The sequence below is a fragment of the Catharus ustulatus genome, chromosome 2, assembly GCF_009819885.2.
Source record: "Catharus ustulatus isolate bCatUst1 chromosome 2, bCatUst1.pri.v2, whole genome shotgun sequence".
NCBI classification, from domain to species: domain Eukaryota; kingdom Metazoa; phylum Chordata; class Aves; order Passeriformes; family Turdidae; genus Catharus; species Catharus ustulatus.
Window position 1 is genome coordinate 80,932,726 of NC_046222.1, and position 15,497 is coordinate 80,948,222.

General features: G+C 37.7%; 1 protein-coding gene across 6 annotated transcripts in view; it reads left to right on the forward strand.

The window, feature by feature from the left end:
• The window catches only part of GPC5 (glypican 5), a 620,023-nt gene that overhangs the window by 243,123 nt on the left and 361,403 nt on the right, over positions 1-15,497 (forward strand). The window contains exon 7 of one of the 6 annotated variants that reach the window (XM_033051497.2): positions 3,171-4,572. The exons of the other annotated variants lie outside the window; for them this stretch is intronic. Coding sequence (XP_032907388.1) covers positions 3,171-3,176 — 6 coding nt within the window. The 3' untranslated portion in view covers positions 3,177-4,572. Of the gene's footprint in view, positions 1-3,170; positions 4,573-15,497 lie in introns of those variants that run through there. 6 annotated transcript variants of the gene reach the window in all.

Consider the following 15,497-nt stretch of genomic DNA (forward strand, 5'->3'; position numbering starts at 1 on the left):
ATCATTATCCTGTTGCTAAATCCTTTCAATTCCTCAATTTTGAAGAGGTATTTTGAGGTCTGTGGTTCTTGCATTGGGGCTTTCTAAATGAAGTGCAATAACTGAAAAAGCATAGTCTCCTGAAAAGTTAATATAAAAGCCTAAGCAGTTGGATTCAGAAAGAGAACTGTCTGAATTTTTTGGTGTTATTTTCTTCACAAAATATCTTTAGAACTGTTTGTCAAACTTAATGTAAAATATAAACCACTCCTTCCTATGCCTCCTCACCCTCCACCCTCTGAAAACACTTTCCAAAACTTTGGTAGGACCTCTGAAAAATTTTTAACAATTCTCTTTCTGGCAATTTCCAAGTCCAGTATTCCTTTGTCTATGGTTACTGTAATATGTAAGCTTTTCCTCTTTTACCTTCTGTACTTTCAATTAATATTTGCAAAACTAACTGGTATTCCTCCCTCCCTTACTTCATAACTATTGTATTTGTAATCACTCACCTATTTTGTTTAGAGTAAAAAAAAAAAAAAAGGGAAAAACTTTCTCTCAACCACCACTTTTGACAAATCCCGACTTTCTAACATTCCCTTCTCTCTGGCATCATGGTTTTGTCATCCACTCAGTTTCTCTTCTATATACCACATGAACTTGCACTTAATGCTCAGACAATGGGCTAGAATTGAGTGTCATTCAAAACTACTGGCCTCCCAAGTTCTCCTTGTTAGTCTATAAGATGCACAAAAATGGTGGTTTGAAAAATGTGTGAAAAAGAAAAAGTTGAAAACACATAAAAAGAGTTAGATATTGATAAAAATACTTTAAGTTTCAAAAATAATTTAAAGTAGGTGTAGCTGTGCTTACCCCAGGGGGCACTGCAAACATGAAAACATAAATTTTAGAAATGGCTATGGAAAATCCAAGGAGTAGGCAACTTTATAAGACACCACCTGTGTATTCAGCAAGCATGAAAGATTCAATTTGATCAGATCAAAAAGCACAATGTGGATGACACATAAGGGATGCCCTTGGGAGTTCATTTTGTTTGACTACAAGGGAACATTTTTTCATTAAAGTTTTTCATATCCACAGCTAACTGCACACTACAACAAAAACAATAGCTGTGTTCTGAGACAGAGTTAGAAGTTTTATGTTGTTAAACTTCTCAGATCAAACCATTTCATTTTCCTCATGTTTCCCCTGCTTTTGGAAAATAAAAACTAAGGAAAGAGGTCAATAAAAGGGATAATGTGTATTTATGGTGCCTGTCACTCATTCAAAGACTTTATGAACACAACTTTTTGTAATTTCTCAATTATTCAGCATATCAACTGAATGATTATAATATAAACAAACTCTAAAGGTGTTTGCAACAGTAAAATACAATTTTTTTTTTCCTGGGATATACTATCTTTTTGTTTCTGTTCATTTTTCTAAAGGAAACAATTTTTGGGGGGGAAAAATCCTAAAGAAATCTTTCTTTTTCTTTCATAGTTATCATTTATAGAATCATAGATTTGTTTAGGTTAGAAAAGACCTTTAAGATCACTGAGTCCACCTGTTAATCTGCACTGCCAAGTCCACCACCAAACCATGTCCCTAAGTGCCACATCTACACATCTTTTAAATGCATCCAGTGACAGTAACTCGATCACTTCACTGAGCAGGCTGTTCCAGTGCTTCACCTCCCTTTCCATGAAGAAATTATTATCAATATCAAATCTAAGCCTCCTCTGACCCATCTTGAAGTAATTTCTTCTTGTTCTGTTGCTTGTTACAACCTCCTGACAGGCAGTTGTAGAAGGTGATGAGATCCCACCTGAACCTTAGCTTCTCCAGGCTAAACAACTTCAGTTCCCTCAGCTCAGCGTCACCAGTGCTGCATACAGTGGGATATTTACTGACCAGCTCCTGCTAGCCACACTATTGCTGATACCAGCCAGGATGCCACTGGCCTTCTTGGCCACCTGGACACACACTGTTTCTTGTTCGTTGTCTGTTGACCAGCACCCCCAGGTTCTCTTCTGCCAGGCAGCTCTTCAACCACTCCTCTGTCAGCCTGTAGCACTGCATGGGGTTGTTGTGACCCAGCTGCAAGACCCAGCACTTCACCTTCATGTCATTGCCCTCAGCTCATAGATCCGGCCTGTCCAGAATCTTCTACAGAGCCTTCCTGCCCTCTAGCAGATCAACTTGTTGGCTGCAAACAGACTGAAGATGGTTTCAACCCCCTCATCCAGATCATTGGTAAAGCTAATTAACAGGCTGTCCCTAGTGCTGAGCCCTGGGGAACACCACTTGTGACTGTCTGCTAACTGGCTGTAACTCTATTCACCATCACTCCAGTTTCTTCAGGAGAATTCTGTGGAAAATGATGTCAAATTTTACTGAAGTCCAGAAAGACAATACCCACAGCCTTTTCCCTATGAACTGAACACATCTTGTCATAGAAGGGACCAGGTTATTCAAGCAAGACCTGCCTTTCCTAAACCCACACTGAGTTTATGAAAGGTTCAATGGTTGGATTTAATCTCTTCAAACCATAAAGATTCTATTTTTCTATAATCCCGTTCAGACCCTTAGAACTGTGCATGCCTAAATGGTGCAGCAGGTTGTTGGTAATTTTATGTTGGATTATGGAGTCTTCATTTTGCTCTCATCCCTGTACTCCATGTCAGAGGGCTGGGTATGCAGAGAGCAGTTGGTCTTAGTATTAAAGACTGAGGCAAAAAAGGTGTTAAGTACCTCAGCCTTTTCCTCCTTTGTCACTGTTTCCCCCCATATTCAGCAAAGGCTGGAAATTGTCCTTAGCCCTCCCTTTGTTGCTAATGTATTTATAGAAATATTTTTTATTGTCTTTTAGGGCTATAGCCAGAATAAGTCCTAGTGGGGCTAGAATTACTTTTGACATAGAAAGAGAAAGGACAGTTTCATGTCTCTTTTTGTCATGCATAAAACCTTCCCAGTTTTCATTGCTTAATCAAATTTAGTTTACAGTTAACTAACTGTAACAGAACCCCAAAGAATAGAATCTGTGGTACTAATAGGTTAAATTCTCTAGGCAATTGATATTCTTAGAACATTTATCAAAAAACTAAAACTATATCTTTTTTTTTGTCTTCTTTATTATTTTTGTCATGGTTGACTTTACCTAATTTCTTTGTTCTTTTATTGATCCACAGCTTTGAGTTTCCTCTGGGCATCATGGAGTGAATGCATTCCCAAAGAGTCAAACTAAAAGGAAAACACCATTTTCTTTTGATACTACTACATTTCTTTTATATATTCTTGCTGTCTTAACTGTGTATATAGTTAGCTTAATTGTGTGGTTTCAGGCTATAGTACATAAACACAGAGGGATCATAAATTATTAAAATCAATACATCTCAATACTCTATACAAGCAATAAATTTTTGTTCATTTTTATTAAAAATGTGAAATTACTGGAAAACAGTTAAATTTCTTATGATATACAGCAGATTTAATGGAAATAGTCTTGTAGATTTCACTAGGACCTAGACCAAAGCCATTGGGAATATATGAGCATAAGGACTGTATTTGTGTAATATGTATTATGAACCTAATAGAAACTTTTATTGTATATTATACCATCTGTCAGCTCTTATTTATCCTTGTATGTATTACAGGGAAATTATTCCTTTCCATGTTAAAAGCATGGGGAAATCTTAGTTGTAAAATAAGTAGTATTTTTTATAGTAAATGAAACCATAGTACCACAGTGCTGTATTTTAAATTACAGTGATTTTGTAAACATCCCTGGGTGATCCAGCACAAAATACATATCTGAAATTTTCCCTTCTTATTCTCTATGTTGCAATAGAAAAAGAAAAGTAAACCCAGTAATTGCTTTTGACTGATGTGCTTTCATTTTTTATATATTATTTGATTATTTGATACCACTTTGTGGCATATGGGTCAAGCACACTTTAGAGGAGGTTTAAGCTTTCCAGTACCTAAGGGAATCTACACAAAATCTGAAGAGGGACCTGGAGATGGACCTTTTGCAAGAACAAGTTCGAATTGACTTAAACTGAAAGAGGGTAGATTTAGGTTGGACATCAGGAAGAAATTCTTTACTGTAAGGGTGATGAGGCACCGAAATAGGTTCCTCAAAGAACCTGTGTAAGCCCTTTCTCTGGAGGTTTTCAAGGCCAAGCTGAATGAGGTCCTGAGCAGCCTGGTCTGGTGTAAGGTGTTCCTGCCCATGGCAGGGGAGTTGGAACTAAATGATCTTTGAGGTCCTTTCTGGCCCAAACCATTCCATGGTCCTATGACTATGACATGCAGATAAACTGTACCGTAAAACTCAATATGACTATCCCCGGTCAGACTAGAAGATCTGTAAAATATCATGTTCCCATCTTCAATATTACCTACAACAAATGCCTAAGAAGAGCATTTCCTTAATACGTTCAGTGGCAGGGTCATTTTTACATATTCAATAACCATTAGATATTGTTAACTGGTGATGTTTTCCTGCTAAATCCATGTAGCATTCACAGCACCATATACCAATTAGTTTTACAGTTCTGTGCCTCATTCTACAAAGTACCCCTTTTGCTTGTTATGAAACTGGCTTCAGTTGACTTTATTTGAGGTTCTTCCTTTTGTAAAAATGAATAGTTTAGTTCAATCCATCATATCTAAGCCAGTCATTTTTTAATCTCTATAGCATAATCTCCCCTGACATTATATATTTTTTTAATTGAAAATGCCTTCTTAATCAGTTGTTCATAGTACAAAATTCTTTGCTTACTTCTCATCAAATATCTTTAGTTGTTTTGGTGGCTTTCTTTTTTGTCAGATGAGAATGAGCCAAACTGTACATAGGTTTAAATGTAAGTGTGACTTGTGAATTTTGATGTAGTGAACAATGTTCCCTAAGACTCTTTGTGGTTTTACTTTTTCATAGATTCTTAATAATTTATAGCATTTGGTGTGTATTTCTGAGGTATTATATTCATTCATTTAGTATTTTGGTGGAAATAGGTGTCATAAGCCCACTGTCCTTAACTGGTAATGATCATATCAACTCGTTTGTCTAGATATCATTAGAATTATTTTTCTTCCACAATATGAAACAATTTATTTTTGTTTGTATTAAATTCCATGAGTTATTTTATTGGCAAACCACTCATAAGTTACCTCCACCGGTCGTCATAGCTGAGCCTGATTTTATTACTCTGAGTAACTTTGCAACATAAAAAATCCTTCATCTTTCACTCCCACGTTCAAGGCATGTATTCATAAAGACGTTGAAAAATACAACCATAACTTGGGTTGGCAGGCTTCTCCAGAGGTCAGTTCATTCATCTGCCTTCTCACAGCTGGTTTCGTTAGACCTGATAGCTCAGAGTAACAGCTAGTAGAGTCATGACTAATTACAAGGACAAGAGATTCCGCAAGCTCTCCGTGCAATCTGAGCCAGCCTTTAAACGTCCTCACAGCAATTTTAATACTTTATATCTCAGAAAAACTTAGTGTGTTTCAACTTCTGTCCATAGCCTCTTCACCTGTCTCCAGGCACCTTGAAGAATGTGGGCAAGTGTCTGAGGCCTAGGAAAAATCCAGCCAGGATTTTTCCCAGGCTGCTATCAGTTCTGACTCTTTTCCCAGGAGAAAGTTTCTTCAGAGAAGTTTAGCGCTGAGTCTCCCAGGAAAAAGATTTCAGAGAATTCAATAACATAGACAAACACCTGCTAGAGTATGTGATGATATTCACAGAGTGTATTTCTAAAGAGGTATTGCTCCTCTGATCAATGAATTCTCTCTAATTTGTTTTGCGCGTTGTATATTATTTAAACCCCTAATTTCCTTGAACAAAATTGCTCTTTCCTGCTCCTGCAAGAAAGCTGCCATGTTACTGTGTTTATCACTGCTCCAGAACCACATACAGTAACAGAAGAGTTGGGTTGCATCGACTCTGAATCCTCTGACCAGGTAGCTGTAAACATAATGTCTTCCCTTTCCCTGCACTGAAGTCTCCCCTGGAGTGTCATGTAATCCAATTCCCAGCCCATGTTGATGGGCAGGGACACTTGACTGCTGAGCCAGTACATCCCTGTTCTTCCAGTTCTGGGGAGTAGAAAGCTGGATGCAGCAGTCTAGGTGTAGCCTTACAAGTGGTAAGTAAATGTGAAGTATTATTTTACTACTCTACACATTAAAATGAATGGGATTTGACTCTAATAAGGTTGTCTTTGAAGATTAGCAAGCTCTTCTGGGCCTTTTTGCTTTCTGGGACAGTTTCTCCAAAGATTCTACCAAACAGGCCACTGAAGGGGCTACAAGCTTCTCTTTTGATGTCCAGGTTTGTAATTCTGCTGTTTTGTCTTGCTCATTCCTCTCAGGAGACTAAATTCCATGGTCTCATGGTTGGCACATCCAAGCTTTCTTTTTTATCTTGATCACTTGAATCAAGTTTTCCTTGTTTGTGGTTATCAGGCCCAGCAAAACATTCCCCCATTCAGTTCGTTAGTTTCCTGCATCAATAATTTGTCTTATGTACATTCCAAAAGCTTCCTGGATTGCTTCCACCCAGTCATATTGTCCTTGTAGCAGATATGGTTGTTAAAAGTCATCCATTAATATCAAGGACTGTGACTGTGAGGCTTTCTCCAGCTATCTGAACTAGGCAACTTTGACCATTCCTACACATCCTGTTGTTTCCTATCACTATCACTGCATCCCAGGGAGATGAGCACCTCCCCCTACACGTTCTCTCCTCAACTAGCTGTAGAGAGCAAGGAGGTCACCCCTCAGCTTCTTTCCCTCTCAACTAGGCAAGCCTGGAGCTACTCTTCATGAAACAAGTCTCCCAGCCCTTTCAGCAGCTTTGCTGTTCCCCTCTGGACACATCCAAGGACCTGAGTGTCCTTCTTAAATGGCTGGGCCCAGAGCTATGCATGGTACTCCAGAGGAGGCTGCACCAAAGTTGAATAGAGAATCATAACCACCTCTTCTGACTGTCTGTTTGGGCTGTGTTTGATGCACCTTGGGATAAGGTTAAAACACCTTTCTTGGTTGTTTCATTCCTTTAGATCCAGCCCATGCCTGCTCAGTTTCACTTCTTCAAAGATGGTCCCATAGTCACAAAAGCCAGAGCTCTGCTTGCTACATGACTGGGTAGTTGGGTGCTGACCAGAGGGTTTAGTCCCTCTCTGTTTAATCCTTTCCTGCCTTAGTGAGAAGTTTAACAACAGCAACACTTAGGCCCACCTCTTTCCATCCCAGAGCTCTGTAGATGCTCTCAATATGGTCCAGATTACTGCTAGCAGTATGACTGGTGCCCATGGTAAGGAAGAAGTACCTTTCCATAGGCTGAGAAGCCTTGCAGAGGGACTGCAAGGAGCTTCACTAACCTTGACCCTAAACCAAAAAATATCCCAAGTCATGGGATCTGGTTAAAATATTGGTGCTTCTATCAGCTCTGCAGGACAGAGCCACAGTAATTACTCTCACTTTTTCATGCAGACATGATCTATGACTTTGCAGAAATCTCACTGCCTTTTGCTGTAGCAAAAATACCACAGTTCAGAAAGAGACCTCAAAGTACCACATGAATTGTGAGTAAAAGTGGTGAATATAAGAGGTCTGTTTACCTCTTATAAGAAGGTGTCTGACATGTAACTAAAACTTGTGATTATTTTTTAATTGATTTTTTCAGCGATGTTCTTCAGTAATAAAAGTGATCTATAATGTATCAGCACTAACAAACTGTAACACAGTTGCTAATTAAACACAGCATAAACACATCAAACAAGGAAAAGAACTGGTGATAACCTACCATAAAAGATCTGGTTTAAAGTGAATTCTAGAGAAACATGTTCTAGCTCTATATCTGTTATCCAAGTAATTTATTCTCTCTAATATACTGCAGTTGTTCTGGCATAGACAGAAATGTGTCTCTTGTTGAAATTTTAAAGACTGTAAGAATAAAGAAAAAACAAAGTCAGAAAAGTGGCAGAAACTCCAGTGATTAACATGTAGAACATTGTTCTCTGTAATTTGATTCTCTTCCTAATACTCATGTATTGTCTGTAATGGAAACATTTATAGCAACCTCATTTTAAATGACCAAGTTAATAGTACTAAAGAAGCACATCAAAACAATATTTGGATGTTACTTGGAGAACTGTGGTTATGTGGCTCTACAAAGCTTGAATTAAATCAGTTTGGGATAATTTGTAGTTGTCCAATGCCCTAATAGTAGTAATGTTTTATTAACTAAGTTCTATTATTGGCTATATATAAGAGGAGAGAAGTCAAAATGAGTCCTAATTTCCACTCTTTTGTATTTGTATGGGAATTAAGATGCATGATATAAATTTTCTATTTATGGTGAGTAGATAAATTGCATTATGTGGGCTATGTGGTAGCTTTACTTATGAGTAAGATTGAAAGAGAAAAGTAATGGAAAAGAGAATGATTAGGATGGAATTAGTATTTTATATGCATATAACAAGCAATAATGTGATCTTAAATTAATTAGCACTTGAAACAAGAAAATCATGGTTAGTTTAATTTAAAATACAGACTCAGAAATGACTGCTGTACAACTCATCCCTTGGTTGCGTTAATCACTAAAAAACGAGATTCATGCTTGTTCTAACCTAATACATGTTTGTGTTTGCGTGTTAATGTGTGGAGGATGAGTTTCTCATATAAAGTATATAGGTACCTTCCCTTCCACCCCAAAAACTTAAACCTGACCATTAGGTTTAAGATTCTTAGAAGAAATTTGCATTTAAGACATAAGATGAAAAAAAATATATCTGTCAACATTTTCTAATGTTTTGGAGGAGTTTGCTTAAATTGTGGATTTCAGATAAAAATGAGAAAGAGCCATATAGTCTCTTTCATACAAGCAGTCATACTGTGCTTGAATGAAAGTAGTTTGCTCTGAATGAAAGTAATATTTTAATTGAAAATAAAATGCTTAACCAAAATCCAGCTAAGGGCTTTGGGTTAGAATTCGTCAGTAGGAAAACAGTGTCTTTTGGGAGACTTGGTGAATATGACTTGGTTCAAAGACAGGACTGAAGATGAGCAAGAAGCCACAGTGAGTGAGACAGAGGGTTTCAGGAGAAGAAAGACAGTGCTGACAGTATAGGAAAGAAATCCTGTCTTAAGGAGATGTCTACTTGGCCATTTAATGGACTCTCATTTTTATTTTTAATGGATGATTATAATAACAGTAAGAAACTGAATTATATGAGTATTGTAACATTAATTCTGTTTGATTGTGCAACTGTAACTTTTAAGTAATGTTTATAATGTATTATTTTATACGCAGTACTAACTCTGAGAACAGGTGGAATACCTGAATGACCTCCAGAGAAGAGATAAAAATGCAGATTCCTGTATGTAGAATATTTATTTAACTGTGCAATCTCTGTTTACTGAGAGAATTCATGAATTAGCAAGAATGATGAATTGAATTATTTCAGAATTTCTCCAGAGAGTTTGTAAATTTGCTGGGGGGGGAGGGAAAAAAAAAAAAAGAAAGTGCTAATTCCTGCATAAAAAATAGCCTAAAAATGTCTTTGCTCGCAAAATTTTAACTTCAGGTCCATTGTGCTGCAAATATAATAGAAAATACAAGTTTTTCTTGAAAGTGTGGACATAAATTATATGCAGGCCCAGAACTGGCTGTCATTTTCTAATGGAACTTTCTGAAATTAAAACCCATTGTTTCCAAAATGAACTTCTCAAGTTTGGGATTTCAGGTTTGTCTTCTGTTTTTTTAATGTTTAAATATCAATTAATGTACACAGTTATTGTGCTATAGAAAGCCAAAACAAGTGTTTGGGGACCATCATAATAGAAACAAGACTCTCCAAGTCAGCGAGTACTTTGTACTGTAGAATAATATGCTGCATACTGATGGAGGTGCCCTTGGTAAGAGTGTATTGTGTCTGGTATATTAGACTATTGGAATTCAATTCTTATTCCATCCACAGATTAATTTTCTTTTAAATTGGCCTCATCTCACTAATAAAAAAAAATTATTGTTTTAATGTGCTGGGCCTATCCATTACAAGTATAACATTTATTACAGAATATTAAGTGGATATAATATAATTAAGTTCAAGTGAATTTGATAATTAAGATAAGTTTAAATGGAAGTTACATTTTACAAGTAGATTGATTTCAGCACTAGAAAACAACCCATTTTCAAGGTTTCTTTACTTAATTTTGTACTAATATCACACTAGACTGCAAAACTCTCTATTTTGTCTCTTTGCTTAGTGGAATCATTTGAGTTGCTTCAGAATTGAATATGATCCAAAAAATTTAATGGAATAATATTTATGTGCTAATAAAGTCACAGTATAATAACAGTCATGTCAGGCAGAGACATCATCATTGTCTATCAAGGCGTGTTCAGCATTGCATGTTCATAAACACGAACTAAAGTGCAGTAAGCTGTAATAAAGCATGCTTGGTTAAAATACTCTCAGTAGAGAATTCAATCAATCAACTCTTATCTCTTCTGAGAGCAAGTTCTTTCCCAAACAGCATGACTGTGTATACAAAATGTTTTCTGAAGTGGTGATTGTGAAATGCAGAATGGCTGCTGTAATTGCCTCATTGTTCAGCTAAGTCACAAAATTATGCTCATCATGCTCCATAGGTGCCTCTGTGCATATCCTGTGTGCACAGCACCAGGCTTCATTCTTTCCTTTGTCATGTGACATTGAGCGTATTTCTGTGCTGGCACTCTTAGAGCTGCTCAGATAGGGGACTAGAACGTATTGCATAAAGGCAGACTGATGAAATGTTTATGCAGAAGTCATGTGAAATAACACAAGAACACAATGACTGGAAGCACTGCCGAAATGATAATTAGGTGTGTTTGGGCTTAGGGTCAGGTTAGTGATTTTGTGATGCGGTTTCATGTCAGCTGTCCCTCTGATTTTCTCAGAAAAGGAAGGTATATAGGCAATGTCTGGCTGTGCTTTGGGAATTTCTAGCAACTACAACAGTGTCTGGAGAATTATCATTGTACTGTAAATCTGGAGGCTTGTCACTGCTCAAGTTAGTGCTGGAGTGGGCTGCATTCAGGTAGCCTCAGGATCTATGGGAGCATAAACCTACCTTATACCTATTTATTCCCTCCGCCATGCCAAGTGGAATAAGTCACTTTAGCTTTTCTGGTCCCTACCCTATCACTCTCTACATCATGGCACAATGGAAGCAAGGTTACATGGGGTGCAGCACATGAGAATGTAGCAAACAAGTGAAGTAATACTGCCTGTTGTCCCAGTTATTGAGGAGAACAGTCCAGAGGGGGATTATTCAGAGCATCTTCCTGTGCATATATTTTGGAAGTTCTGGTCTTTTGTGCTTAAGGTTTTGCTGTGTGTCATTTACAGAGCACAGGAAAAGACTAGATATTCCTTTGGCACATTGTGGATTTAAAATCTCTCCTGCATTCTCACACTTTCTAGCATCATTTGTGAAGGACAAACTGCTCAGACATAAGCAAACACAGCTGTACAACTCTGGCTGTGCTTAGGACAGGTGATTGGGCACCACAACAGCAAGTTCTTATAAACTACAGTAATTTCATGACCATAAGGCGCACCGGACTATAAGGCACATCCCCCTAGGAGTTGGCAAATTTCGCAACTTTGTAGATCATATAAGGCACACACTATAAGGCGCACTTTGTTTTTGCAGCGAGGAGCTGCGCGGTGCACAACAAAGTAACTGGCAGGTGCTCAATTTACAAACATTTTTCAAAGATCGGTGTAGCCCTTAAATGCAGCCCCAGGTGCCCTCCCTGTGCAGCGGGCCCCGGCACTCCCGCCCACCCACGACGCTAGCTGGCATGGCTCATGGCTCCCGGCTCCCACCATGCGGCCGGGCTGCATCCCAGCTTCCCCCCGGCCAGCAGCGGCGACGTTTCTCGCCACTTTCCCGTGGCGCCGCTTCTCGCTGCTTCTCGCCGCTTCTCGCCACTTTCCCACCATCGGCGGCTGCGCTGCTTCTCGCCACTTCCCCGCGGTTGGCGGCTGCGCTGCTTCTCACCGCTTTCCTGCGGCAGCGACGTTTCTCGCTGCTTTCCCATGGTGGCAGCGGCGCTTCTCGCTACTTCTCGCTGCTTCTCGCCGCTTCTCACCGCTTCTCGCTGCTTCTCGCTGCTTCTCGCTGCTTCTCGCCGCTTCTCGCCGCTTCTCGCTGCTTCTCACCGCTTCTCGCCGCTTCTCACCGTTTCCACGCTGTTGGTGGCTTCGCTGCTTCTCGCTGCTTCCCCGCAGCTGGCGGCTGCGCTGCATCCCCCCGCCTGGCAACCATACCGCATCCTGGTGTCCCCCTGCCCGGCGGCCACGGCTCCCATGGTTCCCGACTCAGCTCGCAGCAAATTTTGCAACTTTGTACATTATATAAGGCGCACCAGACTATAAGGCGCAGTTCTGGGTTCGGACCAACATTTTAGTCAAAAGGGTACGCCTTCTAGTCGTGAAATTACTGTATAAGGTTTTCAACCCCAACTTTTGCCATTAAGGATATATTTGATGCCTTGTCTTACCTTTCTAAGCAAAACCAGAGCAAGATTCTTGTCCACTAAGTTTAGCAGCTCGTTTTGTGACAAAGAATCCTATATTTTATGGTAAAGCCTTGAAATTAGGTGTACACACTTGCTCTACTCTAGAAAAATGTGCTACTTCAACCATTTTTTTTTTTACTGATCCAGGTATGTAGAGAGAAGTTGGTTATGTTACTTAATGTTTAGATTACTTAAACTACCAAAATACTATATTATCAGTAATTTGTCATGCAGAAGAGATGTATGTTAGGCAATGCTGATAAATAAAATATACCTTCTTATGGGTTGTTTCACTAACTTACTGACAGTCATTTCTCAACTGCACCTGAGATTTCTGTCCATGTTTCACCTCACTTTCCTTTCTCTAACTGCCTCATGCAGTTTTTTCCATGCCCTCTTTGTTTTTCTGTCCAACACAAGGAGAAAATGGAGGCCCCTTCTTTTATAATCAAGTTGTTTATTGGTTTGAAGATATAGGCAAATGTAATCAATAAAACAAATGTGTTTAAATCTGTTTTTTGCCCTTTTATGACTTGACTCCCTGCTATTTCTCACTTCTACCTGAAATCGATGATACATTTTCTATTGATTTGCTATAACAGGGAAAAGATCTAGCTGCCTGTTAGCAAAGTGTAGCATATTGAAACTCAGTGAGGTGGAAGCACTGTTAAAGAGATGCTATCAAAAAACCTTTATTTCCCTGTAAGATTTTTTAAAGAAAAATAATTTTATTGTCATAGTTATATGCTTGTATAATAGTTTTAATTAATACATATTTTTTTTCATGTTGCTGAATTTAGAAACAATACTTGGTGAAAAGGTCTTACTGTTCTTATCCAGAGAATGGTTTGAACTCAATGATGTTGGTTAAGTTTTTCCTATGCACTTGAATGGTTTCAGATCCATCAGATTTATGCAGTTTCTGGAGATTATTAAGGATCTTCTGAAAAAGCAGAAAAGCTATATGAAGAGGGTGGTACTTTTAAAATATCAATCTTGATTTCCCTAAATTGAGGCTGTCCCAGGTTAACAATCGCTGCAAGCACCAGACTGAGTTCTCAGTCAGGTGAGCCTAAAATCAAATGGCAATGACATGATTAAGCAGTGTCTAGTTGTAAGGTATAAATTTTTGCCTTATAGAGAAACAATTGAGGTTAATTTTGCATTATTAAAAATACTATACTTACTGCAAAGTAAAAAGGGCATAATTAGTAGATAAAGGGGTTGAGCACAATATGAAGTGAAAAAAATATTACATTGCTTAACGTAAATATTGCAGTGCTAGATCGGGCTGATTTTTTCACTTTTATCAATAAAGGAACCGACAAATTAATAGTCTACAATACCACTATTAATTTTTTGAGAATTTATTTGCATTCCTTTTTAAAAAAAGTTAAAACTGCCTTGAAAGTGCATATCGCCTTTTCTAGTAAACAGTACTGGAAAATGTTCCTAAGCTGCCAGTGAAGATTTGTATGTCCTTGTAGATCTTGACCATTTACTTAAAGGTAATGAGACTTCCTTTGAGAATTTATATTTGTTATTGCCTGAACACCTCTTAGTCTTTGTCCGCACCCAATACAATAAAGAAATTGTCCCCATGTATGGGTCATTTACCAAATTTCTCATTTTTTATGTATCCGTGATGGTTTTTTGCCCCATCATTGTTCTACTAACCTTTCCCTCACACCTCTGTGAAAGAAGAAAACAAAAAAAAAAAAAAACCAAAAAAACCCAATCAAACAAAAAAAGGGGGGGAGAAAATATTTTTTTGGCTTTTTTATGTGTGAAGAATAAAATATTTGCATGCAATTTAATGCCTTTCATTTTGTTTTATGTATATAGGCAGAAGGTTCTGTGCTTTCATAAAAGGAAAAAAGTATTTTTAGCAAGACTTGCCAGGGGTTTATTTTGCAAGACTTTGAGTTCTTTTCTGATGGTTTAATGGTGACAAAATAATGTACGTAATATTACTTTTTCTGAATGTATAATTTTCACTGCCTTTTAAAAATGGATATAGTTTTTGAGAAATTTCTATGTGAATTTTGTATAAATAAAATATTTTTGATAAGGAAATCTGCATCGAATTGTACAATGTTATTTTGTCTTTCATAGCATTCATAATATACTAAGGCTGAACTGACATTGCCAAAACTGGCTGTAAATCACCTTTTTACAATAATGTCTATCAAATAAAATCTCCCATATAGGTCTGTGTATAAGATTACGTGGAGAAAAATTAAAATACACTGCTAAAGTCACTAATATTTAAATTATCCTCTTTATAAATCTGATATAAAAGAAGACTTCAATGAACCGTCTGTGTCTTCCAAATGTGATATTAAGAACAGACTTTGGGTCTCTACCTTGACCTGAATTACTGATGAGCACAATAGATCAGTCCTACAAATGTTATTTCAAACTTCACTTTTATAATGATGCTAATAATAAAAACCCCGCAATGTCACTGACACCATATAAAACGGTAACCAGAGGTATAGATTTCGCATAGAATTTGTCTCCTTTCCTTTTTTACTTAGTTGTTACAATAAATATTTTTTTGTTTGTTTTTTTATTTGTAAAACAAATATCTTGTCAGGTAGTGCTGGATATGCTGCTTTAAATTGCATGCAAAAATAAATTCACTTTTTCCACCAAAGCTTTTTTGGTTGAACTTGTTCTAAATGAAAGAGAAATTTGGTAGCACTTGAATGAAACTGCAGGAAGGCAATATAGTGATGGTGAGAAACAAGGGGCTTTTAAGGGGCTTTTTGTCTAAATGAGGATATAGATCTAATTTAGGATTTAGATGAATCCTAAGGAGATGGAAATTAGAACCTTTCTCCTGCAGTCTTTGATGCAGAGAGCCACTGCTGGGTAGTCAGACTATACAGTAATTTCACAAATACAAGCCGCACGGAGTATAAGCCAC